At 39.2% G+C, this 20,613-nt stretch overlaps 1 protein-coding gene across 1 annotated transcript in view; it reads right to left on the bottom strand.

Annotated features, from left to right (window-relative positions):
* LOC148333882 (alpha-2-macroglobulin-like protein 1) overlaps positions 1-18,758 on the bottom strand; it is a 44,377-nt gene extending 25,619 nt beyond the window's left edge. The window contains exons 1-16 of the mRNA XM_088300083.1: positions 18,530-18,758; positions 16,811-16,991; positions 14,098-14,254; positions 12,169-12,221; positions 10,540-10,560; positions 7,313-7,481; positions 7,147-7,231; positions 6,825-6,942; positions 6,626-6,740; positions 6,429-6,538; positions 4,863-5,018; positions 4,224-4,460; positions 4,040-4,103; positions 3,482-3,627; positions 3,213-3,362; positions 2,441-2,638 (exon numbers count right to left, since the gene is read on the bottom strand). Coding sequence (XP_088156209.1) covers positions 2,441-2,638; positions 3,213-3,362; positions 3,482-3,627; positions 4,040-4,103; positions 4,224-4,460; positions 4,863-5,018; positions 6,429-6,538; positions 6,626-6,740; positions 6,825-6,942; positions 7,147-7,231; positions 7,313-7,481; positions 10,540-10,560; positions 12,169-12,221; positions 14,098-14,254; positions 16,811-16,991; positions 18,530-18,612 — 2,043 coding nt within the window. The 5' untranslated portion in view covers positions 18,613-18,758. The remainder of the gene's footprint in view (positions 1-2,440; positions 2,639-3,212; positions 3,363-3,481; positions 3,628-4,039; positions 4,104-4,223; positions 4,461-4,862; positions 5,019-6,428; positions 6,539-6,625; positions 6,741-6,824; positions 6,943-7,146; positions 7,232-7,312; positions 7,482-10,539; positions 10,561-12,168; positions 12,222-14,097; positions 14,255-16,810; positions 16,992-18,529) is intronic.
* Positions 18,759-20,613: the final 1,855 nt, after the last annotated feature.

The following is a 20,613-nucleotide window of genomic DNA, read 5'->3' on the forward strand; positions in this document are numbered from 1 at the left end:
GAAAAATGTGGTGCACACGCTGTTCAAATCTTTCTTAGATGAACATATTGTAATGGAGATCTTCCAGTCAGGTTTCAAGATGATGCATACCACAGTGTCAGCCAAATTACGACTTTGTAATGACATCCTTATGGCAAATGACACCGGAGACTATTTGTGTGTGGTCTTGTTGGATCTATCTGCAGTGTTCGACACAGTGGACCATTCTTCCGGCTTGTCTACAACACCAGGTCGGCATTAGTCGTTGCGTTGTACAGTGCTTTAGATCGTATTTGGCTGGAAGGACTTTTTTTTGTTAAATTTGAGTCTCATTCTGCCCCTCTGCCGTATGGTGTTCCACAAGGTTCTGTTTTGGGGCACTTGGTGTTTTCACTGTATTTTCTGCTGCTAGATTCCATCCATCAAAAAAGATGGAATTTTCTTCTGCTGCTATGTGGATGACAGTGAGATCTATGTGCCACTGAGCAAAAAAGACGCCTTCTTCTTCAGACCACTTTTGTCTTGTCTAGAGGAAATCAAAATCTGGATGTCACTGAATTTATTAAATTTCAATGATAAGAAAACAAATGTTATGGTGTTTGGTCCCAGCGACCCCTCTAGATTCTACCCTGTTGACCCTGGCTCTCTGGCATCGTATCTGAAGCCAATAGTCTCAAACTTGGGTTTCAAATTGGACAGCAATTTCAAATTGGTACGACAAATCAGTACTGTTGTTCTATCCAGCTTTCATTTTAGGCACCCGGCGAAGGTGAACATCTCGGCAAGATTATTGTAATGCACTTTATTTTGGAGTCAGGCAGGCCTCCCTCCGGCGTCTCCAATTGGTGCAAAATGCTGCAGCTAGCCTTCTAACTGGAGCTCGGACGAGGGAGCACATAACCCCAATTCTGACCTCTGTTTACTGGCTCCCAGTGCATTTCACAGTTCATTTTAAGATACTGCTATTTGTAATAAAATCTTTAAATGGCCTCGCCCCAGACTATCTCTCTGAGTTCCTCCACCTCGGCAGACCAGATAGTACTAGAGGTGCCGAGGACTAAGAGGTGCCTCAGAGGGGATCGCGCCTTTTCTGTTGTCGGTCCTTCCTGTAGAATGACCTCCCATAAAATGTTAGGAAAGCCCCATCTCTGTCTATTTTTAAAACTCGTTTAAAGACACTTTTATATTCCTTGGGTTTCGATGCAACTTGCGACTGTTTCATGTTCTGGTGTTTTCTGGTGTATGCTGTTAATATCATTAATTTATATTTTAACTTCCTATTTTCACTGTCTTCGTTATTGAATTGCTGCTACTTTGTGTTTTACTCAGTGTAAAGTGCTTTGTTATGACTGCAACTGTTATGAAATGCGCTATACAAATACAGTTGCATTGCATTGTATATGAATTTGACTGTGCAGCCTAAAATACGAAGATTATCTTGGGCATTTACAATTAATTAGCTAATAACACATTGAGCTTTTATTACTTTTTAAAAAAAAGTTACTTTTTTCATTAGATAATAAAAAATGTATTTTTTCAGGTAGATAATTATCACAATAACATCAATTCCTCTATAGTCAACATTCATCTCAAAAGTTTTTCCAATATGGTGCAGCCCGATGACTCGGAGTTAAATGTAACTGGTTTTGATTAATCCGTTTCAATTTAACTACCAATAATGGTAATTACTGGAACAGGGAAGCAATACGAAGACTGTTTTGTTTTCCCATTGCTTCCTCCCATTGCTTCCTTTTAACAGAAAAGAACCTCGACAGTATGAGAAATGTACCTAAATATTTACCAACAGCCACGATACATATTCAATCCAAAGCAATTTAGTTAAATAGGAAAGACTTTTGTGTTTGCAGGCTACTTTCACAAAGGGAACGCGCAGTATAGAATTAATTGCATATGGGACTTCATAGCATTAGCCACAAAGCCAGCTACTTCTATTTTTAAAAATTCAGTTGTATTGGCCAAATACATTCAAACATTGTTCAGACTTAATCCCATGATATCTGTCTGAGTGTAAAACCGTTGGTACATATCCATGCAGCAAATGAATGAGGCACTTCATCAATTGCTCCACTTGGGGCACATTCAATGTAGCGGCATCATTTCAGTACAATTCCACGCGAAGGTGTGGACTACGTATAGTTAATTTCTATGATTGGGACTCCCAAATCATTATAAGTAAGTAAATAAATAAATAAATAAATAAATACAAATGTGAACAAGTTTTTGGACGCACACGTATTGCTCATTCTCGCTTGTACCCCTCATACACATGCAAATACAAAAACACAAAGCAGCCATCGCATTCATTACCTTAGGTGACGCAGGACAATAAGCTAAAAATACGAAAATGCCACGCTCGATATGCACATGCCCAAAAATTAAAGCAGTGCAATGTCAGTAGTACTTAATGTGGCTTGCTTAATAGTCAAGTCCAAAGTCTTACTTTAAAGATGCTGAAAACATCATCCTTCTGATCGGTAGGTTCCATGTAATATGAGCGCTTGCTCCGACGTTCCTCTACATCCACCAATATCTCAGGTTCAACCTCTGGCATGGGGTTAGGAAGGCAGGGATATTTCTCATAGTCGTCAACCTCGTGTGAATATCCCGACAGCTTGTCCAGGGGCAGCAGATTGTACATCTACACAGAGTTAAACACAATATTATCTCAACAGTATCAACAGACGGAATAAGTTGTTTTTGAGATCCATTCATCCATCCATTATCTGATCCACTTATCCTCACGAGTGTCGCGGGTGTTCTGGAGCCTATCTGAGCTGTCTCTGGGCAGTTTAACATTCCAGGATAAGTGGTACAGAAAATGGATGGATGACTAAATAATACCTGTTTAAATGCCACTTTGTGTGGACAGAAATTTGTTTAGATTTTTTGATGACTATAAAATAGAGGGGAAGCAAGCCTTGGTTTATGATATGGTTCTGTTATTACGACATGATGTAATTTTAATGTTTAATCTCATAATGATGGTTTTTGGACAGTGGGAAGGAGCCAGAGTGCCCAGAAAGAACCTAAAGGGAAGAGCGAAGCATCCATATTACATTCAGAATGGCCGAAGCAAAGAGATTTAAACTCTTAACCTTTTTGTTGTTAGAAGACTTATTCAACCGTGCCGCCATAAAATCCGATTGTTTCATCAGTATTTTTAGAAATGACTGGGTTGATGCATGTTTTGGTACAAAGTGAAGTTATCTTACATAGCCAACAGTGAGTTCCCTCTCTGACCTAAGCAATAGGATGCTCTGGTCAATAGCTCTAACGGAGCACAAAGAGCCAGGCTGAGCCTGCAGTTTCAATGTGGTTTTCTCTGCTGGAAGCTCCTGGAGGGACGAGAACTTAAGAGAAACCTGTACAGAAGACAACAGCAGGTCAGTGGCGAAAAATCAAGTTTTCCTACCGCTTTACTAATGAAAATTTGAGTTTACATAATTTGTTTAATGTGTATTTGAAAATTACCAGGTACAACCTTGTTTTTGAGACGGAGCTCAATGGGGAAATCCTGGCTGTCTGCCACAGCCTCGCCACCAGGCAACACAGTGTAAACTACAACCTGTGCAAAGGGTGCCAGGTCGATCACTTGTCGGAGCGGTATGGTCAACTCCCCTTTATTCACTGATAAAGACAAAAACAAGATGCCACATGTTGGAGAATGAATAATAATGTGTCAAGCAGGATAAACATATATATATGGTTCTGTGTGTGTGTGTTTAAACCCACGGTTAATATGCGGGGGGGTGTGCGTGTGTGTGTGTCCGTGTAAACACGGTTAAATAAAAGCAGCATCCATTAAGTTGCACAGTCATGTCCATCAGATGCTGCATATTGCACTTTCAAGTATTTAAAAACAGGTTACACTACATCAAATTATGTTTAAATATGTTTTTGTAAACGTTTTGTTATATAAGTTACAGGCATTACAAGAAATGCTGCCATTGACACTTTTGAAATTTGTGTTGACAAATTATTGGAAACCTTAAAAACCCATGCAAGCACAATTAAATACATTCCAATGAATTTAGATTACCTGTACCCACGCTAACAGCCACTGGGAGACGGCCATGCTGCACTATTGCTCCTTTGGACATTACCTAAGAAGTTCACATCGGTACAGACATTTGAAACTTGTACATTCAGTGTGATTCTTACACACAGTGATAGAATCTCTAGTACAAACTAAAGCTGCCAATACTGAAAACAACTGGACTCACCAAGTAGAAAAAGTTTAAGTATTCCTGTCCTTTCTTGAGCTCCTTTCCCTGGATGATGTACTGAGCGCGTAACGCAGTATCTTTGTCACTGGAGATCTTCCCACTGAACTGCATAAGCTTCAGAAAACTACTACTCTTGGAGTAGAAGGCAGAAATGTCATGAAAAGCTGTCCTGTACTCTGGTTTCCACATATCTGGACTATGGGTCTCATCATCGTCGACCAGTGTGGACTTGGCCTTTTAACACAAAAACAAGACAAAGGTGAAATTCTGAGCCACCTACGACTTAGAATCGAGAGTCAGTCGAGTCAACTTAGATAGCTTCTGATAACCTATTCTTTCTAAAATGATTTTCGTCCAAAACATATCAGTGATCCAACGACAAATGCATGTGCATACATTGCCATCTGATTTTCCTTATGTTGTTTTTGGAGTTCTTTCTTTAGTATAACTTCCTCTTCCTCTCTTTTGTTGGACTTCGTGGCAATATGATTATGTTACATGAATTCTGGAAACTACTATATATATATATATATATATATATATATATATATATATATACTACCTATTTTTTTTAGTTAAACCTGGCATTTTTTGCCTCTGCCCCAATGGTCTAACAATAACACATTAGTCACAAACCTTAATATTCACATGGTCCTTCCAGTTGCTGGTGTCCAGGGAAAACGAAGCCATGCCTTTTGTGTTTGTGGTGAGTGTTAAGTTGACTGAGTCCGGGGCGAATAAATACACAGACTCATTGGCGACAGGTTTTTTGTCTGGACCCGTCATTTTGACCTACAAACAAAAATGAGTACAAAAGTTTATCCGTTTTAGATTTTGGATGGACAAACCTAAAAATTGTCACTTAAATTGCCCCTGAAACGGAAAATGTCCACATCATGCATGACAACGATCTGATATTGAGGGCGTGGTCAAGTGTTGTTGCGCCTGATTAGTACAACCCCAATTCCATTGCAATTGTAAAATATAAATGAAAACCCCTCTAGAGGTTTGAAACAATTAATATGTGATTTAAGTTTAGATTTTCACCGACAGGTTTCTCAGAAATGTGGTTTTAAGGGTGTCATGACCCGTGTCGGTCATGTCAGGTTTTTTGTTAGTATTTTTCACATTTTTGCCATGTCCTGGGTTTTGTTATTTTGTCAGATGAGTGGGGCGTTTCCCCTCAGCACTCGTCCCCACCAGCCACGCACCTGTTCCCCGTTAACCGTCACACACCTGATTCCTATCTGCTCCCCTAATGACTGGACTACTTAAACACCCCGTGCCCGCAACTCAGTGTCGGTGCATTGCTCCGTTACGGACTGTCACGACCGCTCTCTGATCTCGTTCATGCTCTTGTTCTCGCCCCCGCTCTCGCACCCGCTCTCGCACCCGCTCTCGTCCCCGCTCTCGTCCCCTAGCATTTGTCCCTGTCCTTGTTCCTCGTCCTTGATCCAGTTTAGTCACGCTTTAGTTTGCCTTTGTTATTTTTTGCACCCTGCCACGTTGTTTGTCTTTGTTTGATTGAGTTAATAAATTCCCTTTAAGTTACCCCTTTTCCCTGCTTCCTCGCATTTTGGGTCCTCCCCCTCCTCGCCGACCGGCGACCCCTGACAAAGGGAGTGTAGATATTTTACTCAAAATACATCGATTTTCAGGGCACAAAAGCTTTTGGATGGAATTGTAAATATTCCATACTTCCAACAACAACAACAAAATTGGTGACAATGGACACATTTTTATATTTTCTTTTTGAAGATGCTTTACCAGAGTACTCTAACCACCATATGTGGCCATTCTGTCAGTACTGATGGAAGGTCCGTCAATGAAAAACTAACGGATGCACTTCTTGATGATGAACTCACGTGTAACTCAAGATATTTTGGTTTCAAACTGTCATATTCGTCATTAGCAATCGAGTACGATTTTAAGATAAAAGCATCCTTTCCTGAATCCCAGAGGGGAAATTCAAGTTCAAGTTTCCATGTACTGAAGACAAAAGTGAAGCAAAGTGAAGTGTCATTTCAATTACATCACAATTACTGTCATTCAAATCCATGACAGTGGTGTATTAATGAAATAAAACATTGTCATCTCTCACATCTCAGGACTTGACTCTAATTGCTTTAAAGTGTCCTTTGGCTCATTGGTTGGACAAGGTTTTATGTTGGCTTTCACAACACTTAAAAAAGGAGTGCGTACCTTTCCTTGAAATGGGATGCCAGGCTTATACGCTTTAGGGACGTTTTCAAACGTGACTGCTCTGATAACGGAACTGTAGCTTGTCTGCCCTGTACCTTTCAGGATCACCCCTTAATGAGAAATGTGATTATTAATTAGAAGCAGTCGTCAAGTCGTATAGGCAACATGAAGGCAAGTAACATATTTCACAAGATTACCTGTGCCATGCTCTTCCAGTTCAGCATTCACCACAAAACGGTCGTCATACATATACTTGTTGAGGGCAAACTCTTTCAAGCTCAACGTTTGTGTAGCACAGCCAGTGTGATCGGTCTGGAAGAGTGTCACTTTTAGACAAATGCATTCATGGATTTACATGAAGGAATAGATAATAGCAGTTCTATGTCTGCTACTCACTGTCAATTTGTATGTCTTGCAGATGTTTGACTCCAGCGAAGAATGCCACAAATATTGGACAGCATTCCTACATAACTCTGCCATGACTGAGCCAATAACTGGTTTTCCATAAGTGTATCTGCATGGAGAAGCAAAAGTTAATTTATTGATTGCTGTTCCGAAATGAAAGGCATAACATTGAACTAGCATGAGTTTCAGACTATGTCCAAGACAATTTATGACAAACATTTATTTAAATTGCTTAAGTTTAAATATCTTTGCATAGCTTTGTTCCTTCTCACAACAAAATGAGGATGAGGAGGAGTCAGACTAAGACACTTACTTTCCACAAACTTTAAACGTGGTCTGCTGGTCCAAGATGGAAATCACAGTCGGGAGCTGAACGGTTACTTCAAATTTGGGCAAAACTAAATAAATACAAATAAATACTCATTAACAAACAAGAAAGGTTATGCAAGCACAACAGTTGCATAGCGACTATAACAGACCATATTCCTTGATCTCAAAACTGTGGGAGATTTTCTCTCCTTTGTCCGTGGTGGCAGTAATTATGTAGGTTCCTTGTGGTGCCTCTGGAATCGTGGCATGGGAAAGATCAAGGATTCCAGCCGTAACAAATTTATCCAACCACTGAGCAATTCGATTGGAATTGGGATCCTACATTAACAGACAGACAGAGGACAGAAATGTCATTATTGACCATGTAGTCGTGTAGTTACATAACCAGAGGTGGCCATTAGTTATTGTTTCCGTTTGTGAGTTCTTGTCTGCCAGTCGGTCCAAGTCAGCCAAATGGCTTACAGGTACCACAACTGACACGCAGCAAAATAAATACTGTATTTTCCGACCTACAAGTTGCTCCAGAGGATAAATCAAACCAGCCCCAAAATGCATGAAGTAGAAAAAACATTCATGTGTCGCAGTGGAGTCCAAGTGGAATTTATTTTACAAAATAATAATTTCATCTTGGAAGGCACGTTATAACATGGATAAAAGAAAAAAGGACAGTCAGAATAGGTGTAAGATATGCTAACACAATGAAGGTTATTTAGCTACACAAAAAATAAACATGAACTGAAAAGTTGTCCAGTGTTCATATTAATGTTTTGGGGAGACCGCTGTCTTAAAGCCTTAGATTTTCTCCAAAAGGGATGCAGCGCCTTGTAAGGCGAGGCAGGTTAGGTGTGGACGGAGTTCCAAAACCTCTAAATGTCGTGTGATATTTATGAGGGTTCCGCTGGACTGACTGGGAGCATTTCCTGCTTAAATAGAGGAAAGGCGGACGTTAAAGGCTAAAGGGTGGGCGTGAAAGACGACGGAAAGGCAAGGCCCCACATGCTGCCGATATGTTGAGCCATGTGATTGGCTGAGACATCAACAACATTAACTCTAATAGGTTAGATTAACTTTTACACCACAGACGCTGCCCAAAGAAAAGTGCCCTGCAGTCACCATTAACGCTAATCAAATGGGCTGAATGGACGAGGAGAAAATAAGAGAGTGACTTAATGAGGAGTATGAAAAGACACATGTTTATGTGTTTTTTTTTTCCATGCGTCACTGTCCCTGTTGCTCTGTGCGCGTCCATCTCACACCCGCTGTGAAATAACAAGTGAAGCAAATGAACTCGGAGCTTGCCATCATTCCGGGAGGCTTGACGAAAGAACATCAACCGCTGGACATCAGTGTAATCAGCGCGTTCAAAGTTAAGTTGCGTGCTGCGTGGGAGCGATGGATGACAGATGCCAAACACAGTTTTACAGTAGAGTACTAAAACTTGGAGGCGGTGCAAGGCGAGTTATGCTACAATAAGCATGGGCTCATGCGTCTGCCTGCACTGGTTTTCGAGTTTACACAAAAGCCGGCCTCATATGTGTCATGATCCGCGTCGGGCATGACAGGGTTTTTGTTATTAGTTTTACGTTCCATGGTTTTGTGTTATTGTTTTGCTTGTTTTCGGTCAGCTGAGTGGGGGCGTTTCCCCTCAGCACTCGTCCTCGCCAGCCACACACCTGCTCCCCGTTAACCATCACACACCTGATCCCCATCTGCTCCCCTGATTACTGGACAATTTGAGCTTCCCAGACCTTCAACCCAGTGTCGGGTCATTGTCCCGTATTGCTCCATGTTGCTCCTTACGGACTTCCACGACCATCGCTTCGATCTCGTTCATGTGCTTATTCTTGCTTTCGCCCTCGTTCACGTCCCTCTGTATTTTGTCTCAGTTTTTGTTCTCGTCCTCGATCCAGTTTAGTGGCGTTTAGTTTGTCTTTAATTTTTGCGCCCTGCCACGTTTGTCTGTCCACATACATTTGTTTGCCCTCGTTGGATTGAGTTAATAAATTCCCGTTAAGTTACCCTTATCCCTGCCTCCTCGCATTTTGGGTCCACCTCCTCCTCGCCGTACGCCGATCCTGACAATATGTGAGCGGCCGCGTGGCAGCGAGACTGACTGACAATGACGAGAGGGAAGTGCATTGTTAAATACTACAATAAAGTACAACCTAACTCAGTTTTGCTCCCACTGCCTTTCTAAGAATATACGCTAGCATGCATGCTAGCTTATGTTTTAGCGTGCATTTATGCTAAGCGAAGGTATTGTAGCGTCGCTGCGAGGCTGAAGCATTCCCAGCATGCTTAGCAGCACTTTGAATATGAATAGCATGAGAAGTACATGTATTGTGCAAATTGTATTTCTTTATTCCTTGTTTTGGTTGTTTCATTGTTCGCTGGTCTGCTATTCAGTTGATGTTGGGCGATAGTTTTGGTTTTGCTCTAACACCGTGACCGTACATAGTGTGTTGACTCAGGACTTGCCTACATCGGTATTGTGTGATCAGGCAACTGTGATCTACATCTGCTTACGTTTATTAAAGCTGCTGGAATCTCTCATTGACTCGTGAACGTCACAGTGTGTTATAACATGTCTGCGCCCAATAATTCAGTGCGCAGTATGTATGTGTTAAATACAGAAATAGCACCAGTAACTGACACCGCACCTTTTAATATGGTGCGCGTTATGGTTGTGGAAATACCGTATAAGTCGTTCCAGAACATCAGAGCGGCCAAGCTATGAAAAAAGTGTGATATATAGAAAATACGGTAATATATAAAAATATAAAGCAGTGTTGTATCCCTTTCAGTCTCACAGACCTCAATGACAGAGGTCTCGTATTGTTTTTATTTGACCTCTCACCCCACTGTATGTGTGTGTGTCAGTTGTCTTTATTTTATTTTTATCTTTCTCTGGCTGTACGAGTCTGCTTGTGCAGTGCCGGCGCGTGACACGGAAATTTTGTTCTCGATGATAAGTGGGTGTCATCGATGAGGGACGGACAAGGCCGAAGTTGGTCTGCCTGCAATACTGACTGGAATTTCGGGACAGAATGTCAATGCCCACATATGCAAGTGACCATCACTTGTAGAGGGACAACCGTATTTTTCTTTGGCACATAATCAGTGAGAATTCCAGCTGTGATCAGTCTAATTTAAATAAAAGCATATATACTATTCCTACTCTGTGTTTGTGTCAAGATGATTACTACGTACACATGCACAATGCTCCTGTGATTATTACATTTCATCGAGTGAAGCCCTCTCGAAGCAATATACCCACAATATTATGTCTCAAATGTTACAAAACATCCTTTCACTGCTAATCTCAGCCATTCAAGGGAACAACATGTGTCATTGTGGCTCCAAATGGGATTCTTACCTGGAGCTCCACCACTGTGTACTGAAAAAGAACAAATAAGTCAAACTCATTAGATGCTAGTAAATGCATCACAATATTACAGATATAAATATATATAATTAGACAGACATACAGACAGACAAATAAATATCTGGAGCCAGAAACGGCGCACATACTTTTGGTTACTAACATCACAGATAATCTGCAACCCCTCGGTTTCTATTCTAATGGGTTGGCTGGGGTGATGTAAAGCGGGTGGGGGAGGATGGGAGTGATGATGATTCCAAAGTCCCAGGACTAACAAGGGCTATTAGAGATACTGCAATATTCTTGAGTTTGCAGCATTTCATTAGCGTGGCCATTGTTTCACAGGGCCTTAACTTTGCATATATGATTGCAGTTCAATAAACATTTGAGTTTTTAAGTCATTCTGGGCATATTTTGGCAATACATTGTTTATTTAGCTTCTCGTTTTATTTTATAATGAAGGCTCTTTCTATTGAAGAAAATTAATATTTACTGTTTCTGTATGGATTTACTGTTTTTATTAAGGTGGTGTCAAATAAAGAACTTCAAACATAACTTGATTGGCAAAGGCTTAACTTGATTGGCAAAGGCTTTTTACGACAAAATATAATTTATTTTATAGAATGAAGGAAATCAACAAAACAGCAAACGCCTAATAAATTGGAACAGTGATTTTAATGGTAGGTAAAAGCAGGTCTGAAACGGCCTCGTCCACAGCGTTCTGATTTTCTATTGTTTCACCTCACAAATTGTGTGTGAATATGATGCTGTCACTGAGACAAAATGGCAAGGACAGAATTGAGAATGCAGTACAAAATGCCAGAGGAATTACTAGATAACATGGAAATATTCTCCCTAAGGGTTGTGGAGAGAGTAGGTGTGACATCGGAATTTTCAGGGGTATATTCAGTGCTACATTGTTTACTTAAATGCCCAAGATCTGTCCTTTCATCTTCCAACAAATCAAAAAATACAACAGAATAAGTCAAATTAGCGTCAAGGCTGTTACAGTGCATGCTGTAATGCACATTTTGTTTAATGAGCAATATTGTTGAGATCACTCATTTTAAAGTCTTGTTTTTAACAACATCAGAATTTAAAACATAACATAGCCATCAAATTTGTCTACGAGACTAAGAGTAGAGATTAATAATTGATTACCATTCCCATTAATACTGTAAAAAAAACTTCTGTATAGCTGGGTGTTTTTCAATCAAATAAAATCAAAACAAATACTGATCGGGTCGATATATTGAGCACGGGGTAAACTAAAAGGAAAAAAAACTTGGTGCAGTAATCTTAATTCCTTTTGTCAGATGTTCATCGGAAGATTGTCTCGCCACTAATGGAAAAGGCCTTGAGCCTGTATTGATTCAGTTGTTTGGGTCAAATGCAGTGTGAGGCAAATGAACTCTGACAGCATGTTTATCACACTACTCCACACAGCACATCACACCCACGCTAGCTTCAAAAATCAACAAACAGCCCTCTTTTCACCTCCCACTCGCTTGAACAAAAATAGAGGCTTGTTCTTAACATTCACCAGAAATCACATCAGACAAAGTTCCCCATTGCATCCAGTATAACAATCCCTGGAAAGACAAAAATGGATCGAAAACTTACCAGCCGGTCCACAGACATGAAACTCAAGTCCATGGAAACAATTCGGAAATGGACTGTAAAGGAATGTAGGCGATTAAAAATGCAGTCTTCAAGCATTGCATTTTATATAGACACACATACAGACACACCCCCACCCACACACACACACTCACACATATATATATGTATATATATATATATATATATGTATATGTATTACACACAAGTAAAATAGCAAAATAAAAAAATAAAACATCAGAATAAAACAAACAGGAGAGAGAACACTGTTCTCCTTGTTTGACCTCGAAACATGGTTCTCAAGGCAGAAAAATAATATGGACAATGCATTTGCAAAACAAAAAGCACAATAAAGGATGAAAATACAAAAAGGCCAATAGAGTGACACATAAAAATGACAACATTTAGCTTATTTATTTGTCATGATCTGAATGTAATTAATACAAATACAGCATACACGGCGGACAGGTGGACCGTGGGCATATTCTTCTTTATTTATTGTTTTAGCGGCAGTGTTATTCTCACTTTTGATATCAAAATGTTTTTGTGGCTGCCACATTTTTCTTCCTATGGCTCTTGAGTATTAAAATTTGCCAACCCCCTAAGTAGCCCAATCACTGCTAGCCTTAATAGATTCACACCAAAGCAGCGCGACCAAAACATTAATTATTGTTTTTTATCTGTCACTAGATTATTGTGACCAGTAATACATGGACAAGTGTGGCCTAATGAGAACATCATTATAATTAATAATTAATTTAACTGTTGTAGCACTTGTCGGAATACGGCATGTAACCCGCCCGGCTTGATACGTAAGTATGAACGTAATGGTGACCGATTTATTTAATCATTTGTTTGTCTTGTCTTGTTTAGAAGCAGCACTAAATTGATTTAAAAATGCCCTGTGGTAATGTAATTTTATAAAAAATGTATATAAAATTATTCATTTATTTACTCTATATGTGGAACTACAAAAAAATTAACCCTCCAAAAAACAAAAAAACACAATCCAGAATACCTTGGTATAGTTAATAGTGACAATAAGAATTGCTTCTGCTTTGAGCGACTCATTATCTTCACTATTCCTTGATGCACTGTCTCTGTCTGATAATTGGCAATTGACAATCCTTCATAAAACCCCCCGGGCAGTCAGTAGCTTGAAGCCTCCAACCCCCGAGGCGGGCCCACGACAGTTGTGCGGGTCACAACCGAAGCGAGCCTGCACTACGGATCTCATTCAACTGAATTACAGCAGTGCGTGCGTGCGTGAATTTTATTTTATTGTTTTACCGTAAACTTCAACGCCAACATCTTTTTTAGCTCCTTTACACGAGTAACTGTTTTGATCACATGGGCTGTACACGCTCGCTCTCGATGCTGCTGCATACATGACCTGGCGCGGCTTCTTGAATAGAGAATTTTTCTATGATTTTTTTTTTTAGCTTTTGGCTATAGCATGATAGAATCCGATTTTTTTTTTTGGGCTGATATCAGTCCGATATCCGATACAAATATATATTTGATCAAACAATCCCCAAAATTCCACTTTGACATTTATTGTAATCGTAACATTTCATTATGGATAAGTCATGTTACCAATACAGTAGCTATCTATGGCTAAAGTCAGCTTGTTTACAGACTTTTTTTTAGCATTGGTAGCGTTACTATTTCGTTGAAGCAGCATTCTGATGAAATTATCACTACTACTCACTCATTGTGAAATGCACTATATAAATAAAGTTGTATTGTATTGTATAATCGCGAGGGGGAGGCGTTAGTGAAGTGAGGCTGCAATCGGCTCATCTGACAAAGAAGTACTCACGATTGTAAATGTATATATTTTTTTTACATTACAAAGATAGATTGGTGATATTGCAACCAGTTATTCCACCCCAAAACCGTCTTTCATACTTCGATTGTGTTGATACTTACCAGTTTGTCCAGGTTTGTATATCGGTTTATCTGTCTGGACAATGTGGATGAAAGAAGGGGGCACAAGGAGGATTTTGGTCTTCTTGTTCATGGTGGCACTCTCCCCTTTCACTGTGACATTTATGGTTGCCACAGTACTAGTGCGCACTGCTGGGACCTACGGTGCCAAGAAACACACACAGAGACGAAAACAGATAGCTTGTAAATTGAAGAAGGGGACGAATGAGAAACAGACGAAGCGCTCCTTGTACAAACTTGATGGTCATCCTTCTGTTTGTTAGAGGCCCTGTGTTGCAACAGCAAATCAGTTTGCAAGGTCAACAATGAAATCACTCCATAATTGCAAGCATGTTTTCACGATGCAAATGGAGCTGTTATTCTATAACAAGGGGCAGTGACTGGGGGTTGGGACAGAGCGAATCAAAAACTATTATCACAGACTGATTGGGGTCACCCGAGCGGTCATTGAAAAGGAGCAAGGCCTGTTTGCTTGCGTAACAGCTCACTGTGGTGGGACAGTGCAGAGCAGTTATTTGCTAAAGTGCTGTGCTGATAGCTTCAGTCATCGTGCCAACTATAGACAGAAATAGAGATTATTTGGTACATAATGATGGATGGACATAAGAGCTGGGCGATTTGGCTCAAAAGTATATCACTAAAGTATTTCATATTGATCGATATTGATAATGAATAGATTTATGTTTATATGATTCAAAATAAGGACCTGGAGGAAAAAAAATCTGCATATATGTCAAGAGGCCAAAATGCACAGCACCGTAACGTGCCTGGGTGTTGGTGCACGTTGATCTAAAACATCTATAACAATAATAATATTCTATAAATCAGTTTTTAATTTTAATGAAATTCTCATTAGAAAAACAGTTGTCTGTGTATTACTGGTCATATTTTTTTAGTATACTCTTAATTATCTTTTTACTAATATATTTTCTTGTTGTTCTTTAAAGTTATATTTAAAGTTGAGTTTTCAAGGATTCAAGGAATATTCCTCATTTCCATATGACATGGCACAAATTAAAATCCCAGCAATCCCAGGTTAGAAAAGTAAATCCCAAGATTTGAAAAAATTAATATGATAAAGAGAGGTGGAGAAGTGGAATACTTATTCAAGGCTTCAACGTGTGCAAAGATGCAAGGTATCATTTTGTGCTTGACAAAAGAATAGTGTTCAGCACGCGGAGGCTTGAGCATGGGTATGAGGCTATGATGATATCTTTCAGATTTAAAATACCAAGTTTTGAAATGAATTAATAATTGTTTTCATACCGCGTGCGTAATGCCACGTGCAGACGGATGAGCGTGCACACTTTATTGGTTCAGCTTCTTGTATGTATCAGCAGTCGGCAGAGGAGCAACTCGACGACTTGACTCAAAACCTTTTCTTAGGTGCTTGTAATTGTGGCACAGATCTAATGCCACACTTTAGTCACAGCCTACAACAGGCAAAATCATACAATTTATTGAAAGCATTTTTTATCACTATTGATGTGTCTATCGCGATACCTATTAATAGCGAATTATCGCCCAGCCCTACATGGATGAATCGATAGACCATGGGCGGGTGGACGGGTGGATGGACAGACGGACGGGCGGACAGGCAGGCAGACAGGCAGACAGACAGACAGATAGATAGATAGCTAGTAGGGGTGGGAAAAAAAATCGATATTGCAATAAATTGTTGCTAACTCTGTCGCAATAAATAATCAATAGCCTGGTGGCAAGTATCGATATTTTAAAACAACACACATAATGGATTTACCTCGTCGTCACCCTCCGTATTTAGTCTCTCCTCTCCTGTCTGTGGGGGCGCTAATGCCGCAAACGGTTCTAAACTTGCCAAGATTCAGCGGCCGGTGAAGAATTTACCATAGAAGAACTAATGCAAGAATGGCGGAAAACCCAGAAAAACAAATCAGAGACCCACCGGCGAGTTGCCACTTGAAAGTGTGGTGACGCTTCGGCTTTTTACGACACTGGTGACTGGAGAACACTGGATAAAGAGTATGCAATCTGCAAGAACTGCTTTGCAAAGGTAAAATATAACATCAACACTATGAATCTGCAAAGCCACCTTGTTCACGATCACGATGAACTGCTTGCAGGTGATAAAAAAGGGGAACCAAGACAGCCGACAATCACTACTGCTTTTAAAGCAAAGTTTCCTTTTGGTGTGCTCTTACCTCTGAGCATGTTGATCAGTTAGTGTTAGAATATGCCTTGATGTGTCCACTGTGCGGTTTAACGTAAAGCACTTTATTTACAGTTGCTACTGACATTTTAGGTTCAGAAAGCAGTACAGTGTCTTGGTTTACATAAAACATGTTATTAATGTTTGTTTACTTTAATGTGTTCATCTGTACAGGGACCTGTTATTAATGTCCATGCACTTTAATTTGTCCAGCCGTAGCTACAGTGTTAAGACACGTATTGGCATTGAATAAATGCATAATTACAGATGTTTTCATTTTTATGGGCATTTTCTTTTTCAGTCACATATCTCGTGATATATTGTTGAAGAAATTTCTAACAGTATATTGAATATTGTAGACATTGTGTATTGTGATATTATCGTTATCGTGGGCCACATGTCGTCACAGTATCGAATCGTGAGTTACCCGTATCGTCCCACCCCCAATAGATAGCTAGATAGATAGATAGATAGATAGTTAGATAGATAGATAGATGACAAACGGACCTGAAAGTTCAGGCACTGGTCAAAGTCATGTTTGACATCCTCGTCCAGGATAGCAGTGCTGCCAGTGTCCGTGTCCAGAGTGATAATCAAGGTGATGGGCTCTGTGGGCCCCTGGATGAGGGCACATAGCGTTTCCTGCGACCCTCCTCTCACCTGAGAGCTCACAGTCACGGCAAAGATGCTGCACGGATGGAGAGAACACAATCATTGCATTAGCGAACAACTGCAAACAATTGTCACATTAATGCAATGTTTTGGGAGATGGCAAATATCAAATTATTGAAGAGTGAAAAGTCAGCATTCCATCATCCATTGATTGTGTACAAGTAACATGAAGCAACAGTGTTTATAACACAAGCAAACATCTTGAAGCAGACGTTTGGATATGTTTACAGTTACAGCTGAAGTATTGAATTGTACCAATAGGTTAAAAGTCAGCGTTGTTCATTGCTTCAACCGATTGAATCTAGTCTATTGCTGCACGGTATTGTAATAGCCTGCAGTATGTATGTGATCTGTGTGTTGAATTAACAAGTACCATCCTAAATAAATGATAAATTGTATATATATATATATATATATATATATATATATATATATATTAGTGCTGTCAAGTGATTCATTTTTTGCGAAGCTTGTAACAGATATTTACTTGAATAATAACTTGGAATTGATGCAAAATCATGAATATGAAGTATATTTAATTCAAAGACTGTTCTAAAAGCTTTATTGAATTCTTGAATACGATCTAAATGGAAACATCTTTGTAGACATTTATTTTTGAAACATTTCTCAAAATTGCCCACAAGCGCCACACTCCAAGCAGTGTTGGTTTGCAAGGCCCAGTGGTAACTTATACACAGTGTTTTGTTCTGAGACGTGCTAATGACAGCTAATATGGCACAATATTTGCAAAGTATGCAAAATATTTTTTAAGTAAATCAAACTGAGTTAAAATATTTAACCGAGTTAAAAAATTTTGGATTAATCACCTGAGTTAATGCTTTAATTTTGATTGCCCTAATATATATATATATATATATGTATATATATATACATATATATATATATATATATACATATATGTATATATATATACATATATATATACATATATATATACATATATATATATATATATATATATATGTGTATATATATATGTATATATATATATATATGTATATATATATGTATATATATATATATGTATATATATATGTATATGTATATATATATATGTATATATATATATATATATATATATATAAAAAATGTAAACCAGGTTCAATAAAGGTCGTAAATCACTGCAATTAAACGAAAGAAGCCGTTGTGGTGACTACATGCTATTTAACACATTGTCATTCTCCAACTATTTGCAGCCATCGCGTCAAATACTTCCAGCTGCAGCCAACAGCAGCGAATGGGAAATAAAGGACATATTTAATTATAGATTGGATTTGGTGGATAACAGAATATTGAGGCCCTTGATCGACGATGTTGATACATTGAAGCAGTGCTTGCAATGCAAGCTATAGATGCAAGAAAGTCACACACACGTTTACACGAAGCCAAACTACACGTTTTAGGGGTCACAAGCCGGAGTAACTATGACAAACAGATAATCCAAATAAAGCAGGACCTATGCCCCGAGTTAATGCAAAGAGCAAACCTCTAATGATTCTCTATCTTAGTCGGGTCAAGATTGGCTCTACTTACGTGTCATTGAGATGAGCCGATGACGCACTTTGCAAAAAGACCGATGCAAGTATGACCGCCAAGGTGTGGAGGACACATGCCATGCTTGCGCAACCCACACAGCGCGTTGTTCCGACGGGACTGAGGCTTTTTGCACCAGAACTCCCGGACACTGATGAACTGAGTGCTAACTTTTTGGACTTTGCTTTTTTTATACTCGACCGATCCACCGCAACCCCCGCCTCCACAAACACTCCCACCAGTCTCTACACTGCAGCCAAATAACTTTCACTTCCCAAACGTTCAAGCCGGACTGGCCTGCGGCTAGTGCTCCACAAGTTATGGGCAATTTGAGAGATGTGGGTCGGCTTTCCCCCTCCAGCCACAATAATCAGCATATTTTTCTATAGTTGAAAAATAACATGTGTCATTATAATTTCCGAGGCAGTCAATATTTCCGGTTGTAATCCTATCATAATGTGAAACAAGGCTAAACTAACTCAAAATCTCTGTTAATTATTCCATACAGATCTATGTTTTAATTGTTCACAAACATGTTAGGCTAGCAAGATAAGCAAATATAAAGGATGCCCTTTTCATTTTCCTTCCTCATAGTTCTTTAAGTTTTGGGACAACAACAGCACCAACGTCATATCAAAGTACACGCATAGAACAAATGTGGCGCCTGAGATTAGAATTTATATGACATATTTATTGTAAATAAATGTAAGCAGTAGCGGTAACAGTAAGTGTAAGAAGTAGACTATGACAATCTTAGATTTACTCCACAACAAATGAGATTTTGACTTTTTAGTTTAACTTTTAATAATTTACATTTTCTTATTTCCCTTTAATATTCCTGAAATATGGTTGGCACATCCTCCTCTGACAGGTTCATCAATGAACCAAATAATTAAAAATTAGGGATCCCAAAATTGTAGACAAGGAAAATTGAACAAAAGTGTTTTATTACAGAAAATCCCGAACTATACCTTCGAAGTACAGCGGAAGGCGATGGCCAAAAAGAGCCAAAACAAACAAAGAAAAAAATTTATGCAATATTTTAACATTTTTAAAATTGACAACAATTTGCAATTTTAGTATTTTAGCAAGAACCATGTAGTCGTGCATAATTTGCCATTATAATGTTCAACTATTGGATGGCGATGCACATTTAAGTTTGCATCTGGTCAAATTCAGATAAAAACATACAATTCCGTCAGAAATGCATATTACATGAGCCAATATCGCAATATGAATATTTTTCAATGTATTGCGCAGCCCTTGTATGTAATACTGTGTACCGCACAGTTTTGTTTTATGTACTACACAGAAATGAATAGACATTTCTTTGTGTGTGAATAAAAAAGTGGTAAGTATTTCCTAGTCACTGATGATGTAGTGGTACACTCGCCTGAGTTGTGTGCGGGCAGCGTAGGTTCAGTTCCCACTCAGTGACGATGTCTATGTCTACCCTGTGACTGGCTGGCGACCAGTTCAGGGTGTAGTGTGCCTTTCCCCCGTAGTCAGCTGGGATAGGCTCCAGCACCCTCCCGTGACCCTGTACAGGATAAGCGGTGCGGATAATGGATGAAGTATTTCCTTGGCACTGCGAATGCAGTATGATGTCACGTTAAAATTTCGAGGTTGCTCATACTGTAAGCCCTACAAAAAAAAAAAAACTTGTAGCATGGGCTGTGTTTTTAAAGATAAAGATGTCCTTTATTAGTCCCACAATGGGGAAATTTGAGGTGTTACAGCAGCAAAGATATAGATCACACAGAGTCGGCGGTGTAATAATAATAATAATAATAATATTCCCTTTATTAGTCCCACAATGGGGAAATTCGAGATTCGAACCCAGGCCTCCTGGGGAGACTGGGTCCTGACCACTCGGCCATCCTGGTAGCCATTAATGTATAACATTAGCAGCAGACATTCATAAAAAGCATGCAAATATACAGTATAAACGCATCTAAGTGTAAGGAAACACTCCTAATGCCTGTCCATTATACAGAGGGGGAAACGCTGTAATGATAAAAACTACTGAATGATTGAAAATACTGCATTGATAAAAATATTGCAATGATAAAAGTACTGTAATG

The sequence above is a fragment of the Idiotropiscis lumnitzeri genome, chromosome 7 (assembly GCF_059441095.1).
Source record: "Idiotropiscis lumnitzeri isolate Australia: NSW breed Sydney's pygmy pipehorse chromosome 7, RoL_Ilum_1.0, whole genome shotgun sequence".
NCBI lineage: Eukaryota > Metazoa > Chordata > Actinopteri > Syngnathiformes > Syngnathidae > Idiotropiscis > Idiotropiscis lumnitzeri.